The sequence below is a fragment of the Lissotriton vulgaris genome, chromosome 11 (genome assembly GCF_964263255.1).
Source record: "Lissotriton vulgaris chromosome 11, aLisVul1.2, whole genome shotgun sequence".
Lineage (NCBI taxonomy): Eukaryota > Metazoa > Chordata > Amphibia > Caudata > Salamandridae > Lissotriton > Lissotriton vulgaris.
Window position 1 is genome coordinate 1010292051 of NC_141699.1, and position 17982 is coordinate 1010310032.

The following is a 17982-nucleotide window of genomic DNA, read 5'->3' on the forward strand; positions in this document are numbered from 1 at the left end:
TTTGAACCTCTGTAAAACTGTCCATTACGAATTTTCACCATCAATACCATCTGGGCAAAATGAGTGAGCTGCAAGCCCTCACTGTTAATCAGTTGTACACAACTTTCTTTCCAGACAGGTTGGCATTATGGACCCTAGCCTCCTTTTTTCCAAAAGTGTTGATGTCTTTTTAATGTCTTGCAAATCCTCATCATCCTGACTCATTCTGGCGGACACTGAATCTAACTGCAGATAGCGCACCAACCCTGCCATTTTTCCCATTTTGTGAACTGGGCTCTTTTCTCCTTCTGAAAAGGTACGAAGTTTAGAGCTCTAAACACCGGTCCCAACCAGTCTGCTGATCGGCCCTGCGTCTGGGGACAGCTTAAGAAGCAACAGACGTTGGCACGCATGGATGGCGCTTATATGCGGCTCAGTACTGCATGACTCTGCTTACCTTTAAGCAGGGTTACTGCTAAAGATTTTCCAGATCGAGTCTGATGCCTGGGTAATATGCAAAAGGTTGGGTAATCTGCAGTTAGACTATCCACCAGAAATAGTGTTAACGAAGATAAGTTCATTAGTCAGCCTAGAAGAATTTTGGACTGATCAAACAGACGTTCCATCAATCACATCATCATTCGGTCTAAATTAACTGTTTATCTTGTGCTCATTGTTTTGTTATCTTATTTAGTAAATGTGTAGACAGCAGTAGGGTTGTTAAAGTGATATCCATTTTCTATAATGCATGTCAGTAAAGTAAGTGTACCTTAAGTTTTGGCTATTTAGCATTCTGCTTGCCTGTAGTATCAAACTCCATTATCTACAACAATGCTTTACTTCTGTGTTGAGATCATTTTCATTTTAAAATAGTGTTCTATTATGTTTCAGGCACTTGAGCATCAAAAGAAAGAATTTGTAAAATATTCCAAAAGTTTCAGTGACACTCTGAAAACATATTTCAAGGATGGAAAGTAAGTAATCAACTACTCCAATTATTTGCAAACACTTCTGTCAATTGCTGTCATTACTGCTACAAGGTGACTTCTAAGTTAGCAATGCAAAAAATGTAAAATGCTCTATTTAAGGGATATTTCCTTGCATTCTTTACCGTTGTCTTTTTCTCATCCTGCTATACAAAAGTAAATTTGGAAGATTTGAGTTTATTCTAGAAAGTTGATAATCAATAAAGTGAATTAGTGTTAGTTATTTTCTGCTATATGTGTCTTAAATAATTCTTGCTTTCTCTGATATTCTATAAAAGGACTGGGCAACATTATCTAATTTGGGTGTAGTCCCAACCATAAACATTAGTTAGCTAGTGCATGTAACACACTACACTTTAGACAATGGATTTTTTTTTTTAATGTATTTATTAACATTTTTCCAAATACAAACATCTTACGTTGTTGAATAGGGCATCATGGAAATAGAAGAATTCCGATCACGTGAGCGAACATACATAAACTAAAGAAAATTAAAAAAACACAAAAAGGAAACAGCCATCTACAATCTTGATACGTAGGCACCAGGCTGACAGTAGGACTTTTGTCATCATGTCATATCCAATGAACTTCGGGTCTGATCGCCTCCAGAATATTTAGCAACAGGAGTTACAGCTAGTATAACTTCGACGCCCACTCCTCCCAAGAGCAGCATGTCTTAAGACAGAACTGCTGACTTAATACAAGCAGACTAGTCTAGGTGACTCACAGAATGCTCGCCCCGTGGTGCTTCGTTGCCAGTCCCCTCCAGGTCAGGAGAGGTAGATATATCCGCCTAAGTGACTCTAACCAGTCCAGAAATGGGTCCCATATATTTCTCAGCCTGGAGGCCGCAGGCATCCGTTCCCAAAAGGTCATCCGTAGCGTGTGGCTGAATGTTACGTCTGAGATCCATGCCTTAACCTTGGGAGCCCTACGTTCCCCCCAGTCTATAGATACCCTACGTTTAGCCATCCGGAGTAACAAAATATGCAATTTACGGTGCTCGGCCTTAGAGTTTTTAAATAGTCAAGAAGACCTATTACGGTTTCCGCTCATGGGGTGTCCCTGAAATGTCATAAATACTATTTAATATGGCAAACCAATAGGCAGCCGTGGGCGGACAACTCCAAGCCATGTTCAGAAAAGTGGCAGGGGTGTAGCCACATCTCCAACATCTAGAATCTGGTCCAAATCCCATGAGGAGAAGTTGACATGGGGTTCTGTTAAACCTGTGGCTATATTTAAAGTGTATTAATCTCAATTTATAATTGGGTGAGAGTACCTGAAGCTGGCCACAGCAGAAGACCCACTGCTCATCTGTCACCTGCTCGTCGAGTTCTGTATTCGTCTTGTTGAGCCTTAGGCACAACAACTGGTGACATGGTGTGCATAGAGCTATATAATCTTGTAATGAGTCTGCGGGAGCTGGTTGCGTTTATCACTTGTTCGAGGGCTGGCATCTGTGTAGGGGATTTTGGGAATGAGGAGTGCATTTGCCTACATTTGACTCTAACTTTAAAATAGAAGCAATTTGAATTTTCTGCACCAGCCTCTGGTGGAGAACAGAACTTATCTCAGAAATCTGCAAACGTTTCAAGCCCCATCGAGGATGCCAGTGCCACATTTTCGCCATCACACATGGCCTGGATCTGTGGATTGTAAGGCAAAGGGATTGACTGAGCATATAATGTCTCCAATCCAGCTCTAATACGTAGTCATTCCCAGGCCCATCTCAGGTTCTCAACGTTGTCTATACAGGCTCTAGGTCTGCAGTATTTTTTATATACGGCTACCTGAAGGGGAGTAGGAGCTGCTATGACCATCTCCACCGCTACGTGTGGCTGAAATGGAACTGGGTGAATCCAGAAATGTAAAAACTGTGTTTGTGCACAATATGCATATATTGGCATATCCGGGGCTCCCAGCCCCCATTGTGCCAAGGGGAGGGTAAGTATCTCCCAGTTTACGCAAGCTTGCTTCCCCACCCAAACCAGGAATATCATGAGACCGAAGTGTGTTAAAAAAAGACTGAGTTAATGTGGGTAAAGCGATCATCTTCGCTATAGCTGTTCTGTGAGCGAGAGAGAGCGGTAGCTTGGCCCACATCCCAACTTTCCCCTCCAACCATGCAATGGCGCGGCCAAAGTTCAGATTCCATATTTCTTGTATATCGCAACCTAACCAGATACCTAGATACTTTACCGTGCCCTCTGTCCACTTAAGTGGGAATTCTTAATCAAAAGGTTTAGTGGCCAACGTTATGGGGGAATAAGGTTGATTTGGCCCAGTTTATGAATATACCTGCCAAATTTTGTGAGCTCCCTAAGTAATGGTGTACGTTTGATCTCCAGACCTCTTATATATAGCGTCATGGCGTCTGCATATAATGATATCAGGAGCCCCCCAGAGCTAAATCCCAATCCCCTGGTGGCGTGAGGCTGACTTATTCCAGCCACTATTCTTTCCATCGCTTTGGCAAACAATAGCGGGGACAAGGGGAAGCCCTGTCGTGTCCTGCGAGAAATGGCGAATGGTTCGGCGATCAAGCCATTCATGCGCAATCTTGCTGAGGGTCTGGTATACAGTAATTTAATTAGAGCTATGAAGGTGAGGCCGAGTCCCATTCCTCCCTAGGATGGTAAACCGATAGGGCCATTCTAAAGCATTGAAGTGTCACCTGCAGCAGGCAAGGGGCATGATCAGAAAGCCTTCTGGTGCAGTGGGCGCTATCAGAGGTCCAGGTACCAATGTTACGGGATACTAGCCAAAAGTCTAATAGCGACCACTCTCCGTGGTGTCTAAACACCCATGCCCTCCAATAGCCCGGGATGCCAATCCCTCCAAATGTCAGTCTGGTCCCCCTCGTATATCAATGCACTTAGGGCTGCACTTGCATTCGGGAGTAAATTACGAGACATGCCTTTCCTGTCCAGTGTGTCATTTAGTGCTGCATTGTAGTCCCCTCCCCATATTATCCTATCACAACCTGTAATCTTGATACTGGCCCACACGTGTATCCCGCCACTCAAGGTGAATAATCAGCTACATTAAACTTAAACCCCAACGGGTATCGGGGTGCAGAGTTAAGCCTGTCCGCTACTAGATAAACCGTATTGTAGCCCCTATACAAGTGAGATTCTAGAGTACATGGCAGCAGTACGTCTATAACTAGTAACAAATAAAAGTCAGTTATCACTTAGGGTCCTCTCTGGGCTCTTCTGACACTTGGTCCCAGTGGTGCGTCTCTCGTCCCCCCAACCCCCCGACCCCCATGTTTTGTGAATTTCATTGTTGATTTAGCGTCCGTGAAAAAGTGAGGATTGCCTTTGTGCGTGACCTTCAGCTTGGTGGGATGTAGTAGGGCATATGGGATCTCTGCCTGTTGCAACAAACGTTTGACTAGGACAAATGCACATCCCGCCGGCTGGACTGTTGGAGTAAAGTCCGGAAAAAATTAGATTGTGTTGCCCTTATACTGGATGGTACCCTGTTCTCGAGCCAGGCGGGGCAGCACATTGCAGTCCTGGTAGTTCTACAGAAGAGCTAGGATCGGACATGGAGTGGCACCCACAGGCGGACGTGGGCCTAATGTGCGATGGGCACATTCCACAATGAAAACCGGTGAAAGGTCAGCACCAAACAGGTAACGTAATAACTCCTCCACAAAAGTTTCCATTTTGGTAATGGCCGTAATTTGAGGAATACCAAGTAGGCAAACATTGTTGTGCCTGGACCTGGCTTCTAAATCGTCATTTTTGGCTCTATACCTTGTCGATTTGCAACAGTTGTTCTTTGGCCTCTACCTGGAAATCGTGTGCATCTGAGGAACGATTTTCCAATTGATCCAGCTGAGTTTCGTGTGTATCGACTTGCTTCTTGACTTATTCTAGCTGGGAGGTCAGTACGTTTTGTTTAGTGTCGATTGTTTTATGGCTAAACCTCATTTCCAACAGTAGAGCACGTACGCTCTCCTCACGGTCATCTGATTGGCTTGAGGGAGGCTTTATCAACGCCAACTTCCGTTCCAGAATCTGTTTGGCGCGTGCTTCTTTTATTGTCAAAGGACAGCTTTGTATGCTCTGGGTCGGTCTTCCCCATCTTGGCACTGACACACCCCCCGAAGTGTTGCTGCAGATTTTAAGCCACCTCCAGACTCACCTCACAAGGCAGTCTAATGCTGCAATCGCGGGCAGCTCCCCCAATTGTTGCATTATGATCCAGCTGACAGGATTGTCATTGTGTGGGGCTCAATGATTAGTTGCAATTACCTGTACAAAGGCGTCCAGCTGGGGCGTAGATATAAACTTTAGTGCGATTGAGGAGGCCAATGCTCAACCCTCTGTCCACCGCTTTGGCCTTTAAGTGCGCAAACATTCGATGTGGGGTCCACACAATCACGAAGAATTTGCACAGTATTCACATTGCCACACCTGATCATAACCGCGGGCAACCGATCTGTTCATCCACTGACACCTTATACCAGCGTCCCCAGTCGCAGACCACATTGCCTAGGGGGTACTATAAAGGTGCTTACCCAGGCACCCAGAGCTCCTGAGCATTTGTCCTCCAATCAGGCTACCACTTCGGGACGACCCTCTCTCTCAGCAATAGGACAGTGCCCTGTATCAGTCCTAAACAAACACCTACACACGGAGATTGAGCTGCGGCAGCTGAATGCAGTTGATTTTCCAACTGATGTTGATCTCATTCTTGTGTCCAGACACCCATCCACAAAGTAAATCTATGCAGGGTGCTGGGAGAAATGTGCTGCCTTGTGTGGTGCCAGAAATACAGACTCCTTACAAGACAGACTATGGTGTTCTTTTGTGTCTCTTAATTGGCCCACCAAGGTACTAACATTAGTTTGTGAAGGGTTTATGTTTCCCGCTCTCTGCCTTTCTGTGTTCACCGGGCCATTGATTCTAGGTTAAGTGACTGGCTGTGATGCGTTTTATTAAATGTTTGACCAACATTTCCCTCCAGATGTTTTGTGATGCCTCATTTGGACCTGAATCTGATCTTGACCTTTCTTATCTGCATGCCTTTTGAGCCATTGCACACCTGTCTCTTGAGGCTCTTAATTTTGAAGACTGTCTTTTTTTTTTTTTTTTTTTTTTTTTTTTTTTTTGCATAGCGCCGTCAGGCGGCATGGGGCTGTTGATGCAGCTGCCCTACACCACCTTCTTTCAGATCAAATTTGTGCGGAGGGCCTGGACGGAATTCTGCCATTGTCATGAATTCCATTTACGTTGGCCAATCACTCATCACTCTGCCAGAGTGTTTTGCACTGCATCATCTGTCAAAAGAGGAATAGGAGCTTCATCGTCCAGACCCCAAGAGGGTGCTGAGCTTTTCCATAGACCGCACAAAGGAACTACCTGTGGATGGTCCGCTTTTTGTGCAATTATCAGGTGCAAAGAATGGCATAGGTGGAAAAGAAGGCCCTGTCTAAGTGAATGGATCAACTATGCACTGGCTAAAAAGCAGCCCCTGAAGGTGTGAGAGCCTCTTCTACCAGGGCAAAGGCCACTACAATAGCATTGACACAGAGTGGCTTCTTTGGATATCTGCCAGGCTGCGACATGGACATTGGTGCATACGTTCACAAAACACTACTGTCAACTCAGTTTTTATTGTACAGTTAATTAAAGCCTTAACAATACAAGTTCATTAAAGTTTAAATACATTTTCACACTTTAAAATTCAAATTCAAAATGCATTAAAAATTAAATTGTACACAAAATAATATAGGTGGAGAGTTAACATCCTGCGAAAGCCCTTGTGACTTGATTAGCAGCCACAGAAACAAGAAAGCGGCAAGAGTGGCAGAAAACCTAAAAGGCTCCTTTGCCTATTACCAGCAGAATAATCTGCCAAGTGCAACATCGTTTTTTTATAGACCATCTTTCAAAAACAATTGGGATGACCCCAAGTGCATCTGAAAAGGTGCGTTAAACCTTGCCCTTATATGAAATAATTTGTAATCAAGCAAAAAGCATTATAATAAAGTGAATCTAGGGAAACCCCTTGAGAGTTAGTTAAGTCACACAAAGCAGAAAAGAAAGGACAGACATGTCAATATGTCTTACCCGCTTCCTATGCCTATACCAACTGGTTAAAGTGCCAATGGAAATATGTATAAACCATTTTTTTAAACAATTGGAATCGCCCGAAGTACATCCAGAAAAGTGCATAATATAAAGTCATTTGGCCTCAAGCGAAACGCATTGTAAGAAAGTGCGAAGAGAAGGCAACTGTATTTAAAATGCAGAGCAGTAGTGGCAGTCAGGTTTCTTCCAGTAAGCCTTTTAAACTGTTTATACAGCAGTTCAGAATAGGATCTGTGGCTTTTATGCTTGAGATTACCGCCTTTCTGCAAGTCTGAATCTCACGTTGATAAAACAGGGTTTTCAGCAGTAACCTCCTTTCTTGCAGTAAGACTGGGCATAGACAAGTAATATGTATGTGTTTCCCATAATTGCACAATCTGCAGCACTCCCTTACATCTGTCTTTTTCCACAACTTTACTTTAATTCCCCCAGGAAGAAGGGCAAAGTGAAAGCACATAAAATCAATTTATAGATTGCTTGACCACCCAGCCTCTAAATGAGACTGGGGTTTTAGTTCCTTATACTAGTTTAGGATTGACGAGGCATGTGATCTGGCGCATAAAATCTTTGTCTTTATGCACTGATTTTTCATTATGGCATTAACAAACTTTTTGAAGGAGGCAGTGGATGGAGGATTTTCCCATATTACATGAATTTCTAGCCGTTTATTGCCAAGTCGGGGTAACTGTGATCTGGAGCTGTCTCATTTGAATGTAGGTCCTGCTTTAAAAAAAAAAAACTCTGAATGGCAACTGGGGAATATCCGGAGCTGGTGGGGCACAGTTAACCTACTAAAAGATGTTGGTGTCCTTTTGTGCAGTTGTCTGCCTCAATCACGCAATATAAAAGCTGAGCCAAGTTGGTCCCTTTTTTTTTTTTTGCCGCGTTACTTCACATTTATCTGCCTGTGCAACATCAGACTCTTCAATGGTATCTTAGTTTGGTTATGACTCCAGTTATGCAGAGTTCCAATGAGTCTATGTAATCTTATGCCATGAACTGTATAAATAAAATAAATAAATACAACTGTTTTGCCGACGGCCTTTGTGTCTGATAGCTTTTTTGCCCTAGAAAAAATAAAGTGCTTTGCACTCATTGAGAATTTCTTGGTGGGATTCATATTTTTCGTTAAGCATTTCTTCCAAAGGTGGGGCTGTGACCAAGCAACATGGTCGACAGAACGTGAGCTCTCTAGGCTCGCGGCCGGCCCGCCGAATAATCCTGCTAATCTCCTGTCCAGCAATGACCTTTGGCACCATCCAGCTCACCACTATACTCCCCCCCCCCCCCCCCCCCCCGCTCTGCAGTGTCTGTTTTACGGGGTTGAACTGACATGAAGGTGCCCAGCAGCGTCCGGCGGCTGCGACGCTGCAGAGAAGAGACCTAATCTACTCGAGGAGACCTCGACATGAACCCAGCGACTGCTGCTGCCTGCTGAGGAGCCTGGGTCTTGGGTTCTCCTTACCGGTCCTGCCTGGCCCGGTCCCGGGTCTCACAGTGAGGGAAGATATCCTTCGGCTTCGGGGAGGTGCATGTGGGCCACGACTGCATGGACGGCCTGACGCGGAGAGGAGGGAGGTGGCCTGGGTCCTCCCCTCCTGGCCTGGAATGGTCCTGGACCCGAATTGAACTAGCGGCCGGTCCAGACTCACCCTCCAGGGGGTGCTGATGGCTGAACCGCCTGGGCCGCGGGTGCTCACTATTCGACTTGTCGGGCTGGATCAGATCGGGCAGGGAGTGGAGATCTTGCCGGCACAGCTGATCCCCTGGAGCCGGGGCCTGCAAGATTGGACCTCCGTGGGGCAGGGCTAGGGCCCTCCTACTGCCTGCCTGTGGGGAGCTCCTCAAGACGGGGCTGGTGTTGGCTCGACAGGGCCCACGAGCGGACGATGTGGTGCAGTCCCTCCCAGACGTCCCAGTCCTCCTCGACAGGCACTACCCCTGGTGGACGTTCCTCATCGGTGCTGTTGAGCAGGCCGGCCCGAGTGGATGTGGGAGCCTACATGTGGCCGGGATTCCGAGTTAGCTCGATTGTGGACCCGAGGGAGGTCGTCCCTGACCATCGGTGGAGGCTATGGGTCCAAGTAGTGATGGTGCTGGTGAGGAAGATACAGAGGTGGGGGGGATTAAGCTGAGCAACCAGCCCATTGCAGACTTCACTGGGCCTTCTCTCTGCCTTGATAACCGGGGCAGCTGCGCCTCCTGAAGGCGACTGAGAGACTCTCCAGGTCAACTGCCTGTGAGGGCCTCTTCATTTGCGTTCCCCGGTGTTCAATCTCCTCATCTGTCCCAGCATTTGGTCTGATTTGGCCATTGAAGATGAGCTAAGAGTCTGGTCCATGTGGTTGGGCTTTACTGATGGTGCCATAGGTGAGGACTCCTGTATTGTGGGCCGGGCCCTCTCCCAAACTAGATAACCGAGTCTGCTCGCCTGGGCAGGTTGTGCACGGGTAGCTCTCCTTCCTGGCCTGTAAGACCAGGGGAGCTGGTGAACTAGTTTTGGGGGAAGGGTATCTGTGAGGGATCACAGGCCAAGACGTCCCTCTGCGACCAGCTACGTCTCTGAGCCGAGGCATATCACAGCCAAAAAGATGGGCAAGGATAAGCTGGTTCACGCCTCCGCTCCTAACACAATAACACAGTACACCACACAGTGCTTCCCCCCTCAGCGCATCACAGACGGGCCCCAATGGAGAGAGCGACCGCTGCGGTGAGCCATCTCGCGCAGAGATTCTGGCGGCCATCCAGGGCTCCAGGTCCTCTCTGGAGAATCAAATTGAAACTGTGTCCATAGACCTGAACTTACTGAGAGCCGATCTACGTAAAGTGATTGATAAAGTAACCACAGCTGAGGGGTCATACTAAGTCTAAACGGCGACGTGGCCTTACTAGAGCAGCATGTGGGGCAAATGACCAAAACCACTTGGCTGAGTTGACGGAGGGCCAAGTGAGATGCAGCAACATCAGAGTTCTGGGATCCCTGAACATGCCGAGGAGGGCAAGACTGATATCGTCCTGGAACGCTGGATACGCACCAGGCTATGTCCCAGGAGCTTCTCGGGTGCTTTTTTTATTGAAGAGGGCGCACAGGGCCTTGGTTCCCCCCAGCAGCCCCCTCCAGGGCAATAATTGCGAAAGTTCTAAATTACAAAGACAGGGACTGTATCCTGCGAGCAGTGAGGGAGGCGCCAGCCCTGTGCTTTGACAGCAGCAAGGTAGCCATATACCCCGTTTACACCAGGCAGGCCCAGGAGCAAAGAAAATCCTTCCTGGGTGTAAAGCAGAAGCTCCATGAATTGAACCTGCAGTACATGCTACTTTACTCCGTCAAGTTGAAGGTGATAGCTTATGGGAAGGCCCACTTCTTGAGACCCCGACGAAGCCCGGGAGTGGTTGTAGATCCGGGGAGATGCTCCCTCCCACCCACCTCCGGGAGTGACAAGGCAACTGGAGGGGGTGGGGAACCTGACCAGCCCAAGGGACCCGAAGCAACCGATGCAGGGTCCGGTCAGCAGACAATGAGCCACCGAATCAACAGAGGATCACAGTGGGTGACGACGGTATCATGCAAGTGGAAACCCCAGACCAGCAGGTATCCTCCCCTCAGACGACAGACCACGGATCTGTCTGAGGCTGTCCCTGCAACACTAACCCTGACCGGGGAATTGGTTCCCGAAACCATCCTGGATTCAGCCCTACCCACACAGGACACTGGATGAAAATAAGAACTGAATCAGAATACTTTACTACTGTGAGGGACCTTACTAAATAGACACACCACGATTCATTCTTCTACTGTCCCAATGTATGAACAGCGGGATCCTTGGATGCAAGACTGAGATAAGGAGGGGGAGGGCGAGTCTCTCGTGGGTGCGAGGGAGTTTGTTGATCCAAAATTGATTGTGAAAATTGCTGATCTAAGCAAGAACACTAAAGCCTTTGAAACTCTGAAGATCATAGTCCTCGCATATGAGGGTCCTTGCTAGGTATCTTATTTGGATCCAACAGCTGTTTTACGCCGGGTAGCCAGATATACTTGGAAGTTTTACGGCCATTTGGGCTGCAGGGGATGCTGAGCACGTCCTCGCCCAAGTGTGTGTGTGGGGGGGGGGGGCTTAACCATATGCACTGTTGCAGGTCATTTGACCGTGGGAGGGGGGCTCTGGGGTACGTTTCCATTCTATGTTATCAGTTGTTTTATGCAGCATGTGAAGGGGAGGATTATTGTGCACAACAAAGGACCAGGGTTTCAATGACGGAGCAAGACTGACAAGAGTAGGGACTAAGTTCACCAGTTGGAATGTAAGGGGGGTTGGGCACATGCACCAAATGCTACAGGGTTCTCTCGTTCCTCCAGAGACATCACGTATCCGTGGTATCCTTAATAGAAACCCAACTTGATGATGCGGGAGCCCAGAGACTGGCGAGAAAGTGGAGTGGTCAGATTTTTCATTCCTCATACTCTACTTACGCAAGAGGCGTGTTGATATGCAAGTGAAGACTGTTATTTCCCATACTTACAGAGCACGAACCTGACACGACTCCCCGCACAGGCCATGGAGGAGCTGGAGGCCCCACTCACCACTGAGGAAATACATGCAGCGTTATTAATGCTCCCACAAGCTAAGTTCCTCTGGGTGAAGATGGATTCCTGCATGATTTTTGCTGGGAATACCCAGAAACGGTGACTCTGGCACTAGCGAAGGTCAATGAGGAGGCCTTTGACAAAGTAATCCTCTTTCCTGCAATGAGGCAAGGCAAAATTTGTATTGTATTGGAACTGGGAGGGACAGCTGCAAAACTTCCTCCTATCGCCCAATCACCATGATAAATTCGGACGCGAAAATATTATGCAAACTCCTGGCCTCTAGCCTTGGACCCCAGATGCCTCACTTAATACACGAGGACCAATGTGGTTTTATTTCAGGCCGCAATACTAGCATGAACTTTCGTTGATTATCCCACATTATGCACAAAGGGAAATACCGGGAGGAGGAGCTGGCACTCGTCTCAATAGACCTGGCAAAGGCTTTTGATATGATCGATTTGGGTTATCTACTAGAGGTCCTTAAAGCAGTGGGGTTCGGGCCTCACTTCTGCCGCTGGGTTAAAATATTGTATACTGAGCCACTTGCGCCGGTGAGGCTAGGAGGAGCTTGCTCCGAGGAATGGATCTTGGGGCGAGGCACGCATCCGAGATTCCCTCTCTTGCCCCTCCTCTTTGCCTTAGCAGATGCGGGCGGAGATGGAGTAGTGGGGTATCCAGGTGGGGGACACAACTCATGTGATCTCCCTTAACGCGGATTATGTCCTTTTCTACGTAGCATCTCCCAGGGAGGCCATACCCAGGCTCCTGCAGCACTTTGAACAATTTGGGGACGTCTCTGGACTGCGACTCAACCGTAATAAATCTCTGATTTTCACCCTGGCGCGTTTGGCCACCTTGCCCTTGGAGGGTCTCCCACACCTAGAACTTTTAGATAGGAGTGAGCACACTTCGGTACCTTGCTATCAAGATTGCACTAGACAACGCCCAGTTAATAGCTCTAAATCTATATAGAGTCCTAGAAGCCCTGAAATGCTCAGTGACCTTCTGGAATACTTTACTTCTTTCCATAATGGGCAGACTTGCAGTGTCCAAACTGGTGATGCTACCTAGATGAACTCCAGAATTCACTTTGCCCAATCCTTACACGAAAATTCAAGCACTTGAACACCATCCTCATCTCCCTTGAGTGGGCTGGACAGCGTAGTAGAGTGGCCCTCAACACGCTGACACGTATATGTGAAGAGGGCGGACTGGTGGCCCCACGCTTTGACTTGTATTACTTTGCTGCCCAGCTGCAGCATGCATCCTGCTGGCTTGACGTAAGAGACAGCTGGGAAAAACTACTCCTAGCTGGCCGAGTAGAACCTTGTACACTTTCAATAGCGTTGATGTGAGGTAGGGGGGTATCTTCCTTACATAGTGTGCCAAACCACGAATATAGGGCTGCAATATGTGGAACCAGTGCTGCAACATGCACCGTTTCACAGAGAGCTCCTCATATGGACACTAGCCCCTATTTGAAAAATGGGCGCCCATATGTCCTTCCAAGCTTGGAGGGATGGCGTATGTGAAGTCCTTGCGGACCTCTATCCAAGCAAAACGTTCATAACATATGAACAAGCCTGTGATACCTTCTCCCTGGGGCAGGGTCTCTACCTACAATACATGGGGATCCTGGAGATGGTCAGAGTTACCTGGCCAGAGAACACTGACATCCCGCAGCCCACAAGTACTCTGGACCTGCTGCTAACATATGGATCCGGGCGCAGGATGATATCACTCCTTTATAAACACACAAGGCTAGATTCAAAGGCCCAGTCCCTGCGTTCAAGGGCAGCATGGGAGAGGGACCTCAATGAAAAAATAGAGGATAGAGCTTGGGCGGACATGTGCACGCTCACAAACAGTTTTCTGCAACGCAAGGTTCAAACTGATCCATTATAATTTCTACACCACACCTACCTCACCCCAGTGAAACTACGATGTATCTCACAACACAACGCTGACACGTGTCCCAGGGGTTGGAGCACAGGAGGCAGATTTCTGCTGCAGCAGGACTGGTCACGAGTTCTAGAAAAGCTGCGTACGAGCACAGGTCTCCCATAAGAGAGGAGCCAATCCAATGCTTTTTGGCCCATGTACGGAAACCCATGAAATGGAAAATAGTATACAAACTGCTGAAGCTGATGATGGTCCTGGCCAGGCGCCGAGTAGCCATAACCTGGATGGGGCAGGGAAGCACGGACTTAGCACCATGGCTCTGGGATGTGAGGGTGTGAGCCCTAATGGAGGAAACGCATATGAAACTAAATCGGAGAGAAGCTTCAGACAGACCGCGCAGAATGGAGAGAACTGTGCAACTCTGTCCTCAACTCCGATGAGTCTGAGAGGGAGCAGAATGATAATGAACCCAATAAGAGTGGCACGGATGCAGAGGAGAATGAACAGGGTGTGTAGTATGAGGAGGCAGGTTGGATGAAAGCCCACCATATTGCTTACTGATGAATATGATGATGGCTTTGCAGTATACTTCATTGTCACTTGCAATATTGCATGTAAACAAAAAGTTGGCCTTGGAATCTTAACTGCTGTGTACATGCTGGTGTATTAATGTCTGCTGCAATATCTGTTGTAAAAAACATGGAATAAAATTATTAAAAAAAAATAATTTCTACTAAAGGTGGGATTCAGATTTTGGAGAGTGAACCTACTGTAGACGAAAGTGCAGTTCATTATTACAACATTTAATGGTTGGTCTGGAAAGCTTCTCTATTTAGTTTTTTCTTCCTTTTTTTTTTCTTTTAGGCGTCTACCTGAGCTGTCATCATGAAGGTGTTGAATGGAAGTCTAGGATGCTCCATTGTGTAGTCGCTTTATTCAGATTATTTTTTCTGTTCTTGGGGTCATATGCAGCCCTGAACACTACATGACAGTTTCAAGTCACTACTATTTGGTAGTTCCAAATATTTTTACGGGAATGGGAGCAGGACTAGTCTCCTTCCCCTTTGATGGTGCCAAATGCATTAAGGACTGTTCTAGGCACTGACCGGAAAGAGGTGGAAAGTGACAGTCTTGTCGGATGGAAGTTCTCTCGTATTCTCTGAAATCTCTCACAAGTTACACTTTTTTGTATTTTTTACAATAAACATCAACCCTCAATCCAAACAAGTAATATCTGACTCTCCCTCACTATCAATAACCGGAGACATATGAATACTACGCATTGAAGAGGTCTAAAAATTTAACGATGCAAGAAAGTCTGTGATCTGATAATGCAGAGGAATTTCAAGAAGCACCACAAACAGAAAACGTTTGAGAAGATGTTCTTGTGGCCCGAAGTGAGGATTATCTCGACAGGATAGCTAGGAACACGGGTAAATAGATGAGCCCAAGCAAAGGAACACAATTGAATATTGAAACCATACAGAGGCTTCCTCTCATCAGTAGGGAGGAAAGCCAAGTACCTAGCCATGCCCTGGGTGTTGCTTTTATGAACTGTATAATCATTGAATCCTACCGTAGATCCTTTAATCCGTAAAGCCTCAGGTCCTCGAATCCTGCAATATATCCTTTAATCCTGCAATGCATCTTCAAATCCTGCTGTAGCCTGCCACTAAGATTGGGCATACATTCAATTTTTGTAGTGCCCACATGAGAATGACTAGCATCTAGGGCCCTCTTACCTGCATTATAATTGGTATCCACCGCATTTCGCGGGTCCGGTTCCCGGTTCCGGGTGGTGGGGTAAGAACGGGCGCCATCTTGGAGTGGTGTTAGTACGAGGAACACCAACTGTGAACGGTCTAGTGCTCCGGATGTCCAGAGGGACTCCTATTTAAAGCTCCCTCCTCCGCGCAGCGGACTTGCGCAGCGGGCGTGCCTTCGTTGTGCCGGAGTCGTGCCCGTCTGCGCCCCGGAGGGGGTCGGAGCGGCGGGAGTCCTGGATCAGGTGGACAGATTTCATCTGGAGCTATCATGGTCTGCTATACATCCTCGCAACTGCGGTCCTTACAAAAGGTATCGTGCGTTTGCTTTAAGGTGTTTCCAGGTCGCTATAGGGGCAAGAGTAGATGCCCGGGCTGTGGCTGGTCGCCAGGCATTGTTCCACGGACACTCCCTGATCGGGAGGTGGCTTCTGTGAAGCATCTTTGTATGCTGTTAAACACCAGGTCAGTGCGCAGTCACGCTCAGGAGCTTTTTGACCTCTTGACTACGGAAAAACCGGTGTGCCTGATGCTTACAGAGACCTGGCTAGGAGCTTCATCCAACCCGGATATCGCTTCTGCGATCCCTTCAGAATATAGCATCTACAGGCAGGATAGACTGCAAGGAAGGGGCGGCGGGGTAGCACTCGTGGTGAAGAAATCCGTTGTATGTTCTATTATTCCCACTGAGGCTATCAAAGGGTCTGAATCCCTTGCCTTTTCTTTATCATTGGCACCGCATCAGTCATTGAAAGGGCTGTTAGTGTACAGACCCTCTGGTCCAGCAGGTACTTTTTTTTGAAGAGCTCCAGTCTGCTATGTCAACGTTGGCCATGAGAGCCGACCATTGCATTTTGGCCGGTGACCTCAACTTTCACATGGACGATGCTTTGGACCCAGACGTGATTAAACTATCTGATATCACGGCTCCCTTGGGCTTAGCCCCCTATCTCTTTGAACCAACGCATGACAAAGGCCATACTTTGGATCAGGTCTTTTCTACGTCCCCCATAGAGGTGACAGCACTTCTGCCGGTCCTATGGACTGACCATCGACTGGTCAACTTTTACATACCGGGCAATAAGAAACCCCTGAGTAGTGCCCCCAGGCAGCTAGGATCAGCGTCAAGGGCACCGGGTGACTCCAGAAATGTTGTCACAGGCACAGTGTTTTGGATAGGGACTTGGAGTCCTTGCAGGCCTGGTTTGTGGACCGGTTGAATGATCTGGCCCCTTTGAGGGCCCCCGTTCATCGCCTAAGCGGGTTTCTGCTCCTTGGTTCACTGGAGCGCTGCTTGCCTTCCGCAGGCAGTGCAAGGTGGCGGAAAGGGCCTGGCGAGCTCAGTACGATCCAGCTGCTAGACTCGATTATAGAACCGTGGTCAAAGCCTATCACCGAGATATTCTCCTTGAGAAGAAGAGCTACTTTGCCAGGAGGATTGAGGATGCCTTGAATTCCTGCAAAGAGATCTTCACGATCGTCAGGGAATTTATTGCCCCACGGTCGAATGCGACTCTGACTGCCCCCACCGAGACGTGGGCATCGGATCTTGCATGCTTCTTCACTACAAAGATCAAGCAGATTCAGGACTCCTTTTCACCGCGGCCGGCCGTTGCCTCCCTTTGCTCGGAGGCTGGTCTAGTTCCATCGGTTCCCCTAGGGCCAGTCCTGTCAGACTTTCCGCCTATTTCAACTGCTTCGTCACTGACACTTTTGGCCAATCTTAAATCTGGATCGCCGCTCGACCCATGTCCGGCCAAATTTTTGGCGAAGATGGCGGCAGTGGTAAATTCGCTGGTCAACCCCCTTCTGAATCTTTCTCTGAGCCAGGGTGTGATCCCTTCGGCTTGGAAACAGGCTATGGTCATTCCCCTTATCAAGAAGCCCGGCTTGGCCCCCGAGGTCTTGGCCAATTACAGACCTATTTCTCTTCTCCCTGCATTGGCTAAGACCCTGGAGAAGCACGTGCATAACGTGCTTTCTAATTTTTTGGAATCATACGATCTGCTTCATTCCACTCAATCGGGCTTTCGTCCTAATCTCAGCACTGAGACGGCGCTACTGGAGGTGTCTGAGACCATCAAGGAGACGCTGGACTTGGGTGGCAGAGCCATGTTGATCATGCTTGACTTGTCGGCGGCCTTCGACACCGTCCCCCATGAGGATCTGCTCGTCAGACTTCATGAGATCGGTCTGAGGGGGACGGTGCTCAGCTGGTTTACATCTTTTCTGGCCGGCCGCCGACAAACGGTCTGGGCCTCCTCTAGCTCTGCTGAGATGCCGCCATTGGGAGTCGGAGTCCCGCAGGGCTCTGTATTGAGCCCGACTCTTTTTAACATCTTTATGACCCCTCTGGCGGCTCTGGCCGAGTTTTTCGGGGCCCAGATCGTATCCTACGCAGATGACACCCAGCTGCTCTTTACCTGTCGGAAAGGAGAGGATTTTGATGGAGAGAGTATCCGTGAGTGCCTTGGGGCTGTTTTTAAATGGCTCAAGCTGAACAGCCTCAAGTGCAACTCCGATAAATCGGTGGTGCTCTTCTTCGGTTGTCAATCCGATCCGGACTGGCAGGTATGGTGGCCTGCTGACATGTCTCCTCCGGGGCGGTCGTCTCAGTCAGCTAAGAATTTGGGGATCAAAATTGACAACGGTCT

The 17982-nt window shown here is 48.0% G+C and overlaps 1 protein-coding gene across 1 annotated transcript in view; it reads left to right on the top strand.

Annotated features, from left to right (window-relative positions):
- The window catches only part of PDCD10 (programmed cell death 10), a 154087-nt gene that overhangs the window by 123963 nt on the left and 12142 nt on the right, over window positions 1-17982 (top strand). The window contains exon 7 of the mRNA XM_086944330.1: window positions 871-953. Within this exon, the coding sequence (XP_086800456.1) occupies window positions 871-953 (83 nt within the window). The remainder of the gene's footprint in view (window positions 1-870; window positions 954-17982) is intronic.